Source organism: Polypterus senegalus, chromosome 12 (assembly GCF_016835505.1).
Source record: "Polypterus senegalus isolate Bchr_013 chromosome 12, ASM1683550v1, whole genome shotgun sequence".
NCBI lineage: Eukaryota > Metazoa > Chordata > Cladistia > Polypteriformes > Polypteridae > Polypterus > Polypterus senegalus.
The window spans coordinates 100,917,559-100,935,370 of NC_053165.1; the positions used below are offsets into that span (position 1 = coordinate 100,917,559).

The window sequence follows — 17,812 nt, forward strand, 5'->3', positions numbered from 1 at the left end:
TTTGCCTGCTGAAGTGTACAAGTAAAGGAGAGCTCAGAATATGGATAAATGTGTAGCACTGCCACATAAAAAAGTATATATTTTTTTTCTTGTTTTCTCTATGTAAAATCCTGTTGTCATTTAAAAAATATGGAAGATAAGATAGGCGGGTTGAATAGAGATGAGCTTTTGGGAGGCACAGGGCTGTTATTTACAATTTCCAGGATTGCCATGGAAACAGACGCACTATTTAAATAGAGGCGGGAAAAGGCAGGAAGGGAGAAAGAAAAGACAGTCCGAGTTTTATGGCAAAGGAGGAAAGGACATGACCATTCTTAGTCCAGGAGAAAGATTTGTTTTCGGGGAGCACCACAAGTCAGCTGCAGTCTGGGGTGGCCACCTCGAAGATACTAGGAAAAGGATCGAAAACAGTGTGAGCGGTAAATCTTTTTATTCTGGGATTGGCATGTCTGATGAACTGGACTATGGAGAAATAGTAAAACGAGAAAAACACTAAATCTAAAAGGTGGAGGGGAAAGTTCTTGGAAGTATAATTTCATGCTTTGTGTTCATAGTATATATTGGAAGTGAGGGTGTTGTAAAAGTGTATTCATTATAGTTTTTTGTTTTTGCATTTTTTTTTCTCTGTGTGGGTTTGTTAATAGTGTTTTTATTATTATAAATCACCTTTCGGCGCTGTGGGAAGGGGTTAATGGCAGTTGGAGGTTGTCTTGCAATCTTCAGTTAAACTTAGTAAAGTGTAGCGGAAAAAATCGTTACAAATGCATACATGAAGGAGGCTGATATTTGCATTTATTATAAAGAGACAGATTAACCTGATGAGAATTTTGTGTGTCTATTTTTTTCTAGTTTCAAATTTTCTAAAACAGATATCAATGACTTTGAAAAACTGCTAAGCTATAAATAAGTATGGGGTTTGCTAGTCTCAATTGGCCACTGTCTGAATAGATATTGCATGTTGTATATGATTGTTCAATAATGCAGCATTTCTCAACCTTTAAGTATTTGCGACCCGAGTTTTCATAACAGTTTTAATCGCGCCCCCTAACAATTTTTTGAAAGGAGCCCACTAATACCAATTTATTCTTTTTTAATTAATGATATATCATAGAGGGCGGCACGGTGGTGCAGTGGTAGCGCTGCTGCCTTGCAGTTAGGAGACCTGGGTTCGCTTCCCGGGTCCTCCCTGCGTGGAGTTTGCATGTTCTCCGTGTGGGTTTCCTCCAGGCGCTCCGGTTTCCTCCCACAGTCCAAAGACATGCAGGTTAGGTGGATTGGTGATTCTAAATTGGCGCGTGTGTGTGTCCTGTGGTGGGTTGGCACCCTGCCCAGGATTGGTTCCTGCCTTGTGCCCGGGATTGGCTCCAGCAGACCCTGTGTTTGGATTCAGCGGGTTGGATAATGGATGGATATATCATAGATGCATATTTTATTATACCTACTTAACTTTTATCGACATTTATCTAACTCTATATTTATTTTTCTAGTATCAGAATGTAGTTTAAGTTAATTTGTTTTGGTTTCAATGGATGTAATTTTCATATTTTCGATTCTTGTTTTCTTTTTTTCACATCTTCGCGCCTCCCCTTTATGTTACTTCTCGCCCCCCCAGGGGGGCCCACCCCACAGTTTGAGAACCACTGCAATAATGTTTTTCTCAATTATTTTATGTTCAGGTGTTGATTACTATGGTCTGCGTCTTTTGGGACGTATGACATCTTGAGGTAAGGGTGTGATTTTCTAAAACGCTGTATGGAGAGCTGGTTGAACTGGGTTAGAAAATAAATAGCATTCGAAACGTTATTCCGAGTGTGTCTCTACTTCGGCCTAAAGAACATTACACATGTTCTTCCCGTTTCTGGGGTGACAAAGTGGTTAGCTCTCCAGTTTCAGGGTCTTGGGTTCAAAACTTACACTCAGATATTGTCTGTGTGAGTATTCATGTTTTTTTCCACATATTTGTGGCTTTCCCTTCAACATTTCCTATGACATGAAGGTTAGGATGATTGGCAATTCTTAAATCAGCCTGTGTAACTGGGGCCTGCAATGGACTCAAACCCTGTCCAGAGCTGCTCACTGCATTTCACCCAGTGCTGGCACTGAAGTCTTTAGTCACCAGAGACTCGAAACTGAATTAGAACACTAAAATAATTGTGAGGAGAACAGGCCATTCAGCTCAATGACGCTTACCAATCCTATCCATTGAAATCCTCCAAAATAACATCAGTTCAAGCTTTGAAGGTCCATAAAGTCCTACTGTACACAACACTACCAAGTAACATATAGCATACAGTACATCTATGGTTCTTTGCATGAAGAAAACCTTTCCAACATTTGTTTGAAGTTTCCAACTGTGTCATAAATAATAATTAGCATTACAAAAAACAGAAATTTAGGGAATCCATAGACAACTTAGAAGAATAAAGGGCTTTCATAATTTCTACGCATACACACTATGGAAGAAATATTTTAAATCTAATTAAATCAATTACACATTTACAGGAAAGAATTAGCCTCTGATAACTGCAGCAACCATGGGCTTCATGGAAACCTCAGCATTATCCAAGTCATACAATGAGACCCTGGTAACATAGTAGTACACAGTATTTCCAGGCAGTACAGAAGCTATAATTTATTCAGACTTACACTCAAGTAGACATATCCTAATGTGGAGATGATGCCACAGCAAAATCCAACAATCAAGGAACCATAACAAGACACCATCATTTCACTAGCCGTTCCCATGGCAACACCCCCTGCCAATGTTGCATTCTGAATGTGCACCTTGATTAAAACATAAAAAATATTTTTTTAATGTCACCTTATGAGTATTGCGTACAACAAATTGTAAAATACCACATGCATTGAGTTTCAATTTAAACTCGAGGAAGTAGAATTTGGACAGGTGAGTACAGCAAAACTTATTAAAAAAGTATATCAGCACATAACCAAAAAAAAAAACCCCAGCAAATTAGACCATATTCATGTTGACAGATATGTATTATATGTCTTATAATGTTTTGTGATCAATGCTCTTTGGCTTCCAAGTATATTCAGAACAAATTTCTTTCCAGCTTACAATGTGAAGATCCAAAAATGAATTATTTCGAGCATTGGCAGGTTTCACTTGAACAGTCGGTGAGACTGACTGACTGTGCTTGCTGCATTGTCTCGTTTTCAGCTTGTATTTGTATATCTTTTCTATTGGCTTGTCCTTCAGTGCCTGTCACGCTAAATGCTTAAAACCTTTCTAAGGAAGCTCAACTGTTTTGAAGTGGACAAAACTATCATGACACTGTATTATAAGTCCTTTATTGACTCTTCTGTCACATTTGCTTTTATTTATTGGTTTGGCAGCCTCAGCATTAAATAATATAAATCATTTTAACATCATTAAAAACATTACCAGTACAATTATTGGTTTGTAGCACACCTCTGTCACTGTATTTCAAACAGGGTTCGATAGAAGGCTGACTCAGTTCTGTCAGACAGTAGCCATCCTCTTTATCCTGAAGTTTCAGCTCTTGCCCTCAGGCTGCAGATTTAGATTGTCAATGGTAAAGAGCAACAGACTTAACAATTATTTTATTCCTAGAGCTATAAGGATTTTGTATTTGGTTACTTGTAGGGATGCTGCTAAATGCTAGATTCTAAATGAATACTCCGTGTACTGTTAAAATGAATGTTCTGAGGGAAGGAAGGCTGGAATTTGTCAAGAGCTGTTCATACGCTCTGTTGACTTTGTCTCTTTGGTTTATTATTTTCAAACAAGTTAAAGTGCAAGGTGACATTAGCGGAGAATCACAATGCTAAACTAGAAGACTAGAGTTATTAACCTTGTCCCCAAACGTCTATCATACATCGACAGAGCATGTGACAGGACCCAAAAGTGGACAGTAAGCATGTCCACCCCAGGGCAAGTTCTCACGGCCACTCACCCTCACTTATTCACAACTTATTTTAATTGGTAATTCACCCAACATTAACATCCTTGGAATGGTGAAAAACCAGAAAACCCATGAAGACACACAGAGAAATCAACAACAGCTGGTCCTTTGTCTGCAAAGTTTCAAAGCTGCATTAGTAACCACTGTTAAACACAGTTGCCTAAAGTTATAAACAAAGTATACTAAAAAGAGGGAAGAGAAGAGAAGAGTAATATACCCTTCGGATACATAGATATTGAGCAAGGAAGAAAGAAACACGTAACAGAAGGTGAAATGAGCATTTAAAGAAACAGAGAGTGATGTATGGGTGAACAACACAACATGAATGAATGTGCTTTGTAAATAAGGAAAGTTTTTATAAGACCATATTGGACCAAACGAATACGTACATCGACACATTCTAAGAGGTTAGGTTAGGAATTGAGTTCCCAGGCAAGCAACCTCAGACAATGTGGTTAATTGAAAGCCTCACTTGTCTGCCTGCTTATGACATTAGTTTTAGTTTCTTATTTTTTTGCATTACAATCTTTAAATCATATAGAAATAGGAAACATTTACATGTAGTTCTTCTGGTGTACATGGTAATGACGTGTTGTTAATTCTTTTCCTTGGGTGTTAATACCTTTTAGTCTTTGGGGCCAGGTTTCAAATGTAGTTCTAGCACAGTTATGTGCTATTAATTCATCTAAAATACAGCACATCAAAACTAATTTGAAACAACTATACTATCCTCACAAACTGCACACACACAAATGCATAAATACGAATGTATCAAAAAAGATGAGTAAGACACTTTAAATAAGACAAAACTTGGAATGCATTTAGCCAGTTGTGTAGATCACCTCAAAAACATAATTCTGTATTCATACCATGTCAAGCTTTCCTTTCTTCTGTGTCAAGCTGGAGATAGCAACAGCAGTTACAACTGAAGCAGATAACGACACATAGGTATTAATCATGGCTCGGTGTTGACCGTCCCCAGTGTTTGAAATGGCGGAGTTGAAGCTTGGCCAGAACAGCCATAAGAACAGGGTTCCTGTTGGAATAAATAATAACGAGTCAGGGAAGTGGATACACTTGACACTGGTGACTGCGGTGGCGCTAGAGTATGGCTTGCTGCGGCCTAAGCTTTACTGAAAACATCACATAAACATTGCTGAAACAAAAGCAACCAAGTTATTAGTGAAAAAATTATTAGGGCAGTGGTTCTCAACTTGCGGGGCGAGTCCCCATAGGAGGGCGAAAGTAACAGAAAGGGGGGAGCAAAGATGTGAAAAAAAGAAAACAAGAATCAAAAATATGAAAAAAACATCTGTTGAAACCAAAACAAATTAACTTAAATTACATTCCGATACTAGAACAATAAATATAGAGGTAGATAAATGTCGATAAAAGTTAAGTAAATATGATAAAATATGCATCTACATTTCAAAAAAATGTTAGGGGTGGCGCGATTAAAACGGTTATGAAAACTCGGGTCGCAAATACAGCCTAAAACTGGAATTGAATAAAATCTATATTTTCAATTTTATCTTCTTACACATTTTATTGAATAATGTTTGTGATGCAGACTTAGTAGTTAATAATAATAATAATAAGGCAAGCTGATTTTAAAAGCCAAGCTCTACTGCCACAAACAATATTAAATTGAAACATTCTAACAGCTTCACAATGTTACGCAGCCTCAATTATATCGTATCAGATAACATTTACTAGAGCTGTCACTGCTGGGCTGATAACATATTTGGCAGAGTCCTTAGAAAGACGGTCCCGGTACAATTAACTCTACTATACTGAAACTCATAGCTCTATCTTTGTCTCTTGTCCACATCTTTGTGTCAATTTAGGGTACATTAATATTTTTTGGTGCTTCGTGCTGCTGTCTCACATGACTGAATTCAAACCCCAGTGTGGTCACTGCACGTGCGGACTTTGCTCATTTTTCTTGTTTCTATGTGAGTTTTTTTCTGGTTACTCTGTCTTTATTTTCAGATCTCAATGACGTGTGAGTTTAGTTGTCTGGAAACCCTGAGTATGTCTAGTGCAAGTGACTGTGGGTCAGTGGTTGCACTTGCCCGGTCAATGATGGGTTCCTACCTTGCATCCAGTGCTGTTGAGATTGGCACCAGTTGCTCGTGATCTAAAATTGGATTAAGTATGTTAAAAAAGTGATAAAGAGAATTTATAGATTTTTGGATACTCATTTTTACCTGCATAAAATATCCAAAGTTAATATTTTAAAATGAAATAAAATAAATAATCTGCATATTTTACTATCTGACATGTGTTGGAATTAGTTTTGGCTAATATACTGATTCTGCTGTTGTAAATATGGTAGGACATCTTATATCACTGAAAGATGCTGAGAAATTAGTTCACGCATTTGTTTTCAGTCGACTAGATTACTGTAACGCACTCCTCTCAGGATTACCCAAGAAAGACATAAATAGTTTGTAACAAGTGCAGAATGCAGCTGCTAGAATCCTAGCTAGGAAAAGAAAATCTGAACACATTACTCCAGTTTTGATGTCACTACACTGGTTACCTGTGTCATTCAGGATTGACTTTAAAATTCTGCTTATGGTTTATAAAGCCTTAAATAATCTCGCCCCATCTTATATATCGGGATGTCTGACACCTTATATTCCAAAACATAACCTTAGATCCTCAAATGAGTGTCTCCTTAGAATTCCAAGAACAAAACTTAAAAGAAGTGGTGAGGCGGCCTTCTGCTGCTATGCACCTAAAATCTGGAATAGCCTGCCAATAGGAATTCGCCAGGCTGATACAGTGGAGCACTTTAAAACACTGCCGAAAACACATTACTTTAACATGGCCTTCTTATAACTTCAATCTAACTTAAATTAAGTTAATCCTGATACTCTGTATGTTCAATTTCCTCATAATAACTATTCATGGTGGCTCTAAAATCCGTACTGACCCCTACTCTCTTTTTCTGTTTCTTTTCCGGTTTCTTTGTGGTGGTGGCCTGCGCCACCTCCACCTACTCAAAGCTTCATGATGCTCCAACAATGATGGACGGATTAAAAGGCAGAAGTCTACGTGACCATCATCATCATCAAGCCTTTCCGTGAGAACCCTAAATCCAAAGAGGACTGTTTCATTTATGTTAGGTAGAATGCCCAGAGGGGACTGGGCGGTCTCATGGTCTGGAATCCCTACAGATTTTATTTTTTCTCCAGCCGTGTGGAGTTTTTTGTTTTTTCTGTCCCCCCCTGGCCATTGGACCTTACTCTTATTCGATGTTAATTAATGTTGATTTATTTTGTTTTCTTATTGTGTCTTTATTCTTTATTATGTAAAGCACTTTGAGCTACTGTGTGTATGAAAATGTGCTGTATAAATAAATGTTGTTGTTGTTGGCTGAACATTTAAAAGAAACTAGAACCATAAATTGCATTTTATTCCTAAAGTATTAAATTAAATCACAAATGACATACCAATCATAGCAAAGACATCTGAATGGTAGACTGAGCCATTTTTCTCTTGATTCAATTTAGGTCTGTAAAGAACACGACTGATAGCTAAACCATAGTATGCTCCAAAAATATGAATGACCATGGAGCCTCCAGCATCTCGAGCCTAATAACAAAACAAAAAAAAATAGTATCTATGTTTTTATGAAACTAATGTTACACCTTTGTTTAACATTACAAACATTAAACAAAAAAAATGCACAAGAATAAAAAATTGTGAAGATGCTGCAGATAATGGGCTTGAATTATAGCACAACACAAAGAAGTGGGCAAAGTACCAATGGGAAACAAAAATCTCAATTTCAAATTCATATTTATGAAATTTGCATAGCAGGTCATCATATTTAACTATAAACCCAATCTGATTTTAATACATCACATTTAACATAATTAGCCTACACTTCTAATTTCCAACAATATTTGTCCTAAAATCAAAATCCATTCATGGTCAAGAGTGGAAGAGAAAATCTTAATGGTGAAATAAAAAATGATGGCACATACGATAGCAGATACTGTATAGATTAGTTATTTGTCAGTTGCTTTTATTCTTCTTGAACAACTAAATGAGATCAAGACCTCTGCTAATTGAAGGCTTAGAAAATTAATGCCTGGATGCCTGCCAAAAACTCATTACGTTAACATGGCCTTCTCACAACTTCATTTTAATTTAATCCTAATACTCTGTATATTTAATTTATTATCATAACTATTCACGGTGGCTCTAAAATCCATACTAACCCCTACTCTCTCTTCTGTTTCTTTTTCCAGATTTCTGTGGTGGCGACCTGCGCCACCACCACCTAATCAAAGCACCATGATGTTCCTAATTTGATGGATTAAAAGCCAGAAGTCAACATGACCATCATCATCATCAAGTCCTTCCAATAGAACCCTAAATGCAGAGAGGACTGTTTCATTTATGTTAGGTAGAATGCCCAGAGGGGACTGAGTGGTCTTGTGACCTGGAACCCCTGCAGATTTTATTTTTTCTCTCCAGCCGTCTGGATTTTTTTTTGTTTTTTTCAAATTCTATATTAATTAGTGTGATCTTATTCTAATTCTTTCTTTGTCTTTAATTTCTCTTTTCTTCATCATGTAAAGCACTTTGAGCTACAGTATATTATTTGTATGAAAATGTGCTATATAAATGCATGTTGTTGTTGTTGTTGGAATGAAGCCCATTACACCCAATTTTCCAAAAGAGAATTATATTAGTATTAGTATTAACATGGGGCGGCACGGTGGCGCAGTGGTAGTGCTGCTGTCTCGCAGTTAGGAGACCCAGGTTCGCTTCCCAGGTCCTCCCTGCATGGAGTTTGCATGTTCTCTCCGTATCTGCATGGGTTTCTTCCGGGCACTCCAGTTTCCTCCCACAGTCCAAAGACATGCCGGTTAGGTGGATTGGTGATTCTAAATTGGCCTTGGTGTGTTTGTGTGTGTCCTGCGGTAGGTTGGCACCCTGCCCAGGATTGATTCCTGCCCTGTGTTGGCTGGGATTGGCTCCAGCAGACCCCTTTGTTCGGATTTGGAAAATGGATGGATGGATTTTAACATGGGACTATGACCCAGTGCCCATATAACAATGAAAACAATGGAAGCATTGTGATTCTCCAACACAAAAGAAATTAAATAAGCCTGCCAGTAAGATTATGTGCAATTTTTTAGGATGTTGAGGACATGGTCTGTATTCATTACATTGATTGTATGCCTCGAATGGCCCACATAAATAGTAGTGCTATGCTGATTCACTTTGATGCTTAACAGCCTTCAATCAGGGAAGAAAGCTGTCCACCATCTGTTTTCTACTTCATGATAACTTTGCTCACAGTGCACAGGTTGTGCAGGCTGCTCTGCTACACTCACCCTAGTTTTTTGGACCTTGCCCCATGTAAAAGTAGCCCGCCTCCAATACTGGTGCCACGCTCTTTGGAGGAGGATGTAGCCACTTCACGACCAGAAAATTGGCATTTGGTGTATGGTGTCAGGAACATGAACAGTGGACCCAATTTTCTTTGAATCAACTGTGAATACTGCGGTTTACTTGGACATCTTTGAACAATTTTACGACCAACTAACATCAAAAGAAAAAATGTACTGCTTTTTCCAACAAGATGGGGCAACATGCCTCACCTCACGTGACTCACTGGCATGGGTTCATGAACTGTTTACAGAGGAGTGAACTGTGAACAAGGGGTTATGGCCACCACGTTCCCCGGGCTTGTCCAAATGTGATTTTTATCTGTGGGGAAATTTAAAGTAGAAAGTATACACCAACAATCCACATACCCTGGATGAACTCAAGGAAAACATCACAAACACTATCCGCAACATCACTATTGAAGAGCTGCGAGCAGTATTAGCCAGCATGCTCCGATGTACCCAAAGGTGCATAACCGTGAACGGGCACCACTTCTAGTATCTGTTGTAACTTGTGGGTAAGTGAATAGAAACAATCCACTTGCTCCATGGCCCTCCTTGTACTACTTGTTCTCTAATCCCGAAGAGTTACCTGGTGATTGCATAACCAAGGAAACAGACAAGCTTTGTGAACAATGTCACAAGTGTACTAGTAGTCATTAAACTTAATTAATGTGCTCTTGGTGAGCACAACCCCATGCCTGCTCCAAGAATGGACCCCTAGACCCCTGTTCTAGGCAAGTTTGGTCTACATTTACTTAGTGACATCCTTAGAGTTTTATTTCTTTTTTAAATGTCCTTTGGCTCCTCCTCTTCAACAAATCTGTTATTATTAATTGTATTATTAATAACTCATACCTCCAAATAACAAACTCAACCATCACTGAAGTACACAGATCCTCTACCATGTCTAGTTAGATGGAAAACTTACTCACATGAAGCAACTTTAAGATGATGTGTTCTTCCACTGCATACAGTGTTACTCCAATAAGTGTCATAATCATGAGCTGAACAGGACTTGTTTTCCCAAGCACTCCTCCATATGCTATCAGGCAAGAGGCTACACAAAAGTCTGCATTGATCAAGCTGGGAAAACACAATAAGAAACAGTACTTGGTTACTTTGTGAAAAAGATGTTTTAAGTATGAATATTGATAATTAATTATAATTAATAAGTAAATACAGTATAGTCATACAGTAATAATATATGTGTTATTTTATCTCAGTACAACAATAGAATTTCAAATTCTTTATTTATTTATTTATGTTGTTATTGTTGAGTTAACATAAATAGCACAACATCTTGTAAGAGACGGCCGGGTGGAAGCCCCTGAGATGGATGAATGGGGAAAGGCAGCTTTTCAAGGACACTGCCTCCTTCAAAACGCTAGCTGACAGCTCCCCTGGAATGCAGCAGTGCCAGGGATTCCCGCAGGGCACTATGAGACATGGAGTTCGGCAACATGGTGGGAGAATAAATTCTCACCTAGCCCGGAAGTACTAATGGAAGTACTTCCGGGCTGAATAAATAATTTTAATTCTCTGCCTGACCTGGAACTGCTGACAAGTCACGTGGATGAATGTATTTTGATTGATTTACTTGCCTGTGTATTGTGGCTGTTGTGCTTGAAGGGCACTGTTAAAGAAGAAAATAATTAAAATATCTTCTTGGTGCTTTTACCTAGTGTCCTGCGTGTCTGTCTGTTGGGTTTAAAGGGGCAACAGTGTCACCTAGCGTCCACAATCTATAGTGCACAACATGATTTCTGTCGCTCTATAGGACCCTCCTCCAAATTAAATGGTATTTTTGTATATTTGACTAGTGTAAACATGGATGTGAGTTCTAATCATACATTTGTGCATTCTTTTACAAAGTAAAGGACACTTTAACTGATGTCACAACTTGTCACAATTCAGCATCGAGAATGGCTCTTTCTGGAAAAGTATATGGGTTTATACAAAGCAAACTGGTAAACATTTACCATCTGAAGATATGCTCTTACATTGACTGCAATTTTCTTTTGTCGTCATACTGAATCCTGTGCCCCCGTAACCTTGATTGGGGATTTAGCGGGGTCGTTGAGCTACTATGTCCTTACACTTCATTTAAGCAGAGCTGTTTCTGTTGGTAGTGCAAGTGATTCATCATGTTTTTATTGCACTCTATTACTATGTTCACAATCACAAGATATTTAAGATAGCAAAGGGTACAATTCAGTTTAATAAGATAGCATAAAGAATTGTTCAGCAAGGAATAAAAATCATGAAAACATACTTAGAAAAGCCCATGTAAGTAATAATGAACCACTCTGATCATGTCAATTGACTCACTTTTCTACTCCAATAAGGATCTTTCCAGTGGAATAGTTTAAAGACCCAAACCAGCCCTGCATTAGGAGAGCCCACTGAATTCCAAAGGCAGCAACCAGAAAGTTGAAGCCCACTGCACTAAAACTGTATCGTTGCAGAAAAGTCATAAGAAAGCCGAAGCCAACAAATATCATGACATGAACATCCTGGAAGCCTGTAAAAAATGCAAAAAGAAAAAAAAGAATTAATAGATCCATGAGTCAGCATTGCCACATGTAGAGAGTACAGCAAAATCCATATTAGTATTTGTTAATTAATACTAAAATGAGGCCAGCTTAGCCTAAGATTAATAAACCTTGACAAAAAACAAGTCTATGGATGCATGTACTGTACTGTGTGTATTTATTTAATGTATGCACATGATGCATGGTGTCCTTGTGTTTTTTGAAAGATTTATAGTTTTTCTTTAATTTTATTTTTTAAGTATACATTTATAAACATGTATTATTCTTTGAGCTTATCAGCTGTAACTAGCCAATGGCATACAAAAATGAATTGAATGACATCTGCTGCTCACTTTGCTCAGTCCCTTGTACTCATGGGGGTGTTCTACACATCCTGAACATCCTTTATGTAATAGAATAATAGATAGTCTTTATTTTTTAAATAAATTTTGTCTTTTGTGAAAATCTGAACACTTCTAACAGAGTATTATCCATGTCCACCCAAACATGATTTTTTGCTGCTGCTGATATTTCTTGCCTTTCAGAAACAGAATAAAAACTTGAGACATGGCAGTGTGACTTTATTTGTGTTTTCAATGAATAGATTCCTGTGTGATTTGGCTGATTTTATAGTAACCTTATACCTCCATCCATCCATCCAGCCTCTTCTGCTTATCCAAAGTCGGGTCGCGGGGGCAACAGCTTGAGCAGAGATGCCCAGACCGCCCTCTCCCCAGCCACTTCTTCTAGCTCTTCCAGGGGAATCCCAAGGCACTCCCAGGCCAGCTGGGAAACATAGTCCCTCCAGCGGGTCTTCCCCGGGGCCTCCTTCCGGTTGGACATGCCCGGAGCACCTCACCAGGGAGGCGTCCAGGAGGCATCCTGATCAGATGCCCGAGCCACCTCATCGGACTCCTCTCGATGCGGAGGAGCAGCGGCTCTACTCTGAGCCCCTCCTGGATGACTGAGCTTCTCGCCTTATCTTTAAGGGAAAGCCCAGACACCCTGCAGAGGAGACTCATTTCAGCCGCTTGTATTAATGATCTCATTCTTTTGGTCATTACCCATAGCTCATGACCATAGGTGAGGGTAGGAACGTAGATTGACTGGTAAATTGAAAGCTTTGTCTTAAGGCTCAGCTCCTTTTTCACCACGACAGACCAATGCAGAGCCCGCCGCACTGATCTGCCTGTCGATCTCACACTTCATTCTTCCCTCTCTCGTGAACAAGATCTTCCCTGAGATACTTGAACTCCTCCACTTGGGGCAGGATCTCACTCCCAACCCTGAGAGGGCACTCCACCCTTTTCTGGCTGAGGACCATGGTCTCGGATTTGGAGCTGCTGATTCCATAAAAGTTATGAACAGAATTGGTGACAAAGGGCAGCCCCGGCGGAGTCCAACTCTCACTGGAAAGGAGTTCGACTTACTGCTGGCAATGTGGACCAAGCTCTGACACCGGTTGTACAGGGACCGAACAGCCCTTATCAGGGGGTCCAGTACCCCATACTCCCGGAGCACCCCCAACAGGATTCCCCGAGGGACACGGTCGAACACCTTTTCCAAGTCCACAAAACACATGTAGACTGTTTGGGCAAACTCCCATGCACGCTCCAGGACCTTGCTAAGGGTGTAGAGCTGGTCCACTGTTCCGTGACTTAGACGAAAACCACACTGTTCCTCCTGAATCCGAGGTTCGACTATCTGAAGGACCCTCCTCTCCAAGACCCCCGAATAGACTTTTCCAGGGAGGCTGAGGAGAGTGATCCCTCTGTAGTTGGAACACACCATCTGGTCCCACTTCTTAAAGAGATAGACCACCACCATGGTCTGCCATTCCAGAGGCACTGTCCCTTACCCAACCCTAACCTGATACCTATTGTTCATTACTTGAAGTTACGTTAAGCATTAGTAAACTACACTACCATGGTGTTATTATGGAACATCAAAATGATGGGCAGCAACTATGCTTGGTATTTCTTCAGCTTCAGACCTTCTACTTAGGAACATCACTGATTAATTCATCTGAGGTGAGGAGGGAAATAATCCTACCTTTTCCTGTTTGTATTCAGTTTGGCCTCTTAAATTTCAACACTCATGACAAGGGAGGGTAGTACTTCAAGTTCAATTCGAGATAGATTTCTGGGTTCAGGGAAAGTGACCATTTCACACCTACATATCAAAGTTCATTTGTGGCAGCGTGAAAAGAGGCTTAAGTGTGTATTGAAAAGGAACAGCATGCTATTACACCAATTGATCTTCCAAGTTATTCCTGTTTTACACAACATTGAAACTTTAAGATTGACAGATGCATATCTGTATTTAAAAGTGTTACTAATAAAAATATTTAAGTCGCATCATTTAAGAGCATAATTTCTAAAATGTGTCGGAGTATCTTCATTATATATTTAGGATGATTTATCCATCTGCTTCAGCACATGAGATTTTGGGGGAGATTGAGCTAAACGATGATGATGTCAAAGACAAGAATTCCACCATGGATGACATAACAATTCACAATGAGTACTAAAAACTGCAATAAGTGACACAGAACTGCTCAATGGCCTAATCTCACAACACCTGAAATAAGCCAGAACCCTTGAATTAAATGTATATAATCAGAGACAAGACACAAACCTCACACAAGCAAATAGCCTTGATGCCATATGTAAAGATTGTGCCTTTGTTTCTTGAGGCACTTTACCATAAACTGTATGCAATATTTAACATTTATGAATAGAAAACTATATTTTTTATCATATGCACAAGTCTAGATAAAAAAATACTGTTAGGCCGAAAGAAAGAAATTAGTTTAATGTTTAGAACACATTTTGTGTTCTGAATTCTTTTAGTTTAGTTTTAGTTTAGTTTTAAGGCAAAGCTTGCCTTAAAAGCATTCAGCTTCAAAAACCACCTGAAGTCCCTACAGTTAGGTCCATTAATATTTGGACGGAGACATCTTTTTTCTAATTTTGGTTCTGTACATTACCACAATGAATTTTAAATGAAACAACTCAGATGCAGTTGAAGTGCCGACTTTCAGCTTTAATTCAGTGGGGTGAACAAAACCATTGCATAAAAACGTGAGGCAACTAAAGCATTTATGTAACACAATCCCTTCATTTCAGGGGCTCAAAAGTAATTGGACAATTGACTCAAACGCTATTTCATGGGCAGGTGTGTTCAAGTCCGTCGTGATATCCTTATCAATTAAGCAGATAAAAGGCCTGGAGTTGATTTGAGGTGTGGTGCTTGCATGTGGAAGATTTTGCTGTGAACAGACAACATGCAGTCAAAGGAGCTCTCCATGCAGGTGAAAGAAGCCATCCTTAAGTCATGTCTCTCCACATTTTTGTATATGAAATAATTCTTTAGGATTTATACTGTTTTATGTCAGGTCCCATCTTACAATTAATCTGACCATTTCTTTGAAAATACTATTAAAAGACATCTTTGTAAATACAATATTCTTCTTTACTTTAATATTAACAGCACTCGGCTGTACAATACGTATTGTATCAAAGAGCTCTGTTGATGTTCCTTCCATCATGCCATTGACTGTCTTATTAACTGTTACAGTGAGATAAAACAAGAAATAAGCTTATATATTATTATAATTATTCTTCCATTACTGAGTAAAAGTTCTGTAAAAATATAATGATGGGACTGTCAGCTTTATGTTCAAAGAAGTCAAGTTTCTTGTTATCTGTACTCACATTTATGCGTTATCTTCTGTAAGTCTAGCTTTTTAATGAAAACCAGAAAATGTAAAGCAGTTTCTCGCAATGCTAGTTACATAAAAGTTAGTTCATGCTGTCACACAAGTGCGCATGGGAGGTAGCTAAAGGGCCCGAATGAGAGCAATTCCATGTCAGACCAGGGGGTGGCAAAGTGCACTAACTCTTTCTCTCACTTCTCTGCAGACCAGTTACGGAAAATTCCGCCTGGCCCAAATGACACCACTTCCGGCTCTGATCCCACAGATGACGTCTCTTCTGATCCTGGCCCCAATGACAACACTTCCAGTTCCGACCCCAATCACGACCTCAGTTCCGGTCCCCGGCACTAATGACACCACTTCTGGTTCCTGCCCGAATGCTGGCGTCACTTCCTCCACTCTCCTTTAAAGCCGCCAGCAAATCAGTTCTGTTGTGGACTCTAACCTGTACTACCACTATTCAACTAAGTTTGCAGCCAGGAAAACAATATACAGGTGGCTGCCCCAAACCTTTTTGTGTCTTTTTGTCAAGTTTGTGACAATGCATTAGTTTCAATAAGCAATAATAAATTTAATGCTGTTGAGGTAAAAATGGAGGTTCCATTTATTATGTCTTTTTCATGATACCAGGGATCCTCAAGTTCAGTCCTGGGGGATCCTCACAGCTTCAGATTTGTATTCCAAATTGTATTATATAAAGTAACATGTTTTTTCTTGCAGAAATCTAAATATTTAACACAATTTCATAATGCAGATGTAAAAATGTGTTTGTTTGAGCCTGGGTTTTGGTGTGCAGAACTGTGTCATAGCAATCTTAATTTCAGTGTAATTGGTGGACACCATAAACTTGTAACGCATGTCTCTCCATATTTTTCTATATGAAATAATTCTTTAGGATTTATACTATTTTATGTCAGGTCCCATCTAACAATTCATCTGACCAAGTCTTCTACATAAACTATTAAATTATTATTTTAAATCTGTATAACAATGCCAATATTGTATTAATATGTGTAAATAAATCAATCAATCAAGCTTCGTACAATATAGTGCTTTTGACGGAGCATACATGTCTGTCTCTGTCAACGCTGTCACTTGTTGAGGCAATCAAGAAAATACAGGTCAAGTGAAAGGAAACCTTTTAATATATTTCTCAAGAAAATATTCTGATTTGTGCCATTACTATGTGGCCTAACAATGCCACTAAGCCGCACAAAGGTCATCTAAAGAGTTATTGGAAATAAATATCACAATATTGAGATATTCTATCATTATCAGTAACACTAACAATCAAGATTTTTAGATGCCCAGAACCCAAAGTCATAATCCTATGGTTGACTCAATATTAAAATGACAATAAACCCCCAGAAAAATGATTAAACAACAATTTAGTCATGTGACTTGATGTGTCATGATGGGACACTGATTATATGATTGCTTTTCTTTGGTTTACTCTTTGACTTTTACTTTATTACAGTTCTCTTATATTTAATCTCTGTTAATTATTTTTGTCTGTTTGCTCAGGCAAGTAATAGGAGTATAAATTTGAATATGTTGATTAAATGCCAACCATCCATCAATCCAACCATTTTGAAATCAACGTATTTAGTTCAGTTGATGATAACCTAAGCTAGACTTTATTATCACACAATCACACAAGTGAAACCAGCAAAACAGGTAAGTGCAATAAAAGATCATTTAAATGTAAGAAGAAAGATCTTTCATGTGGAGTTGGAATCTGTCCTAGCAGCACTCAGCACAGGGCAGCAAATGGCAGTGTAGAGGCGCCAGTCAATCACAAGAAACGATATTCATTCATGGGCAGTTATACGTTGCTTTGTCATGATGTAATTCCAAACACGGAATCAAAATTCAGTGCGATACTGAAAAAAAGGTAAAAGCGAAAAGAGATTTAATATATGGACATAGGTGATATGACAGAAGTGTGCCTCGCGAGATGCAGATCACGTGGCACGGCAGCAGCAGCAAGCCAGCAGCTGATCGAGCAAAGAGGAGGTAAAAAAATGTATTTGTTTCCCATTGTATCACCGTTTAAGAGGGGGAACGACCGCATCTCCTCGAGGTGTGTTCAGCTCCCCTCTTCACAACGTGAACGGCAGAGACTCGAACTGGCTGGTGCGTAGTGCAGGCCCTTAGGGTGGTGGTTGTTGAGCAAAGCGAGCAGGGGGCAAAGCCCCC

At 38.8% G+C, this 17,812-nt stretch overlaps 1 protein-coding gene across 1 annotated transcript in view; it reads right to left on the minus strand.

Annotated features, from left to right (window-relative positions):
* The window catches only part of LOC120541423 (ammonium transporter Rh type C 1-like), a 71,138-nt gene that overhangs the window by 16,816 nt on the left and 36,510 nt on the right, over positions 1-17,812 (minus strand). Inside the window, exons 2-6 of the mRNA XM_039773035.1 lie at positions 11,693-11,885; positions 10,297-10,447; positions 7,409-7,550; positions 4,817-4,983; positions 2,647-2,784 (exon numbers count right to left, since the gene is read on the minus strand). Coding sequence (XP_039628969.1) covers positions 2,647-2,784; positions 4,817-4,983; positions 7,409-7,550; positions 10,297-10,447; positions 11,693-11,885 — 791 coding nt within the window. The remainder of the gene's footprint in view (positions 1-2,646; positions 2,785-4,816; positions 4,984-7,408; positions 7,551-10,296; positions 10,448-11,692; positions 11,886-17,812) is intronic.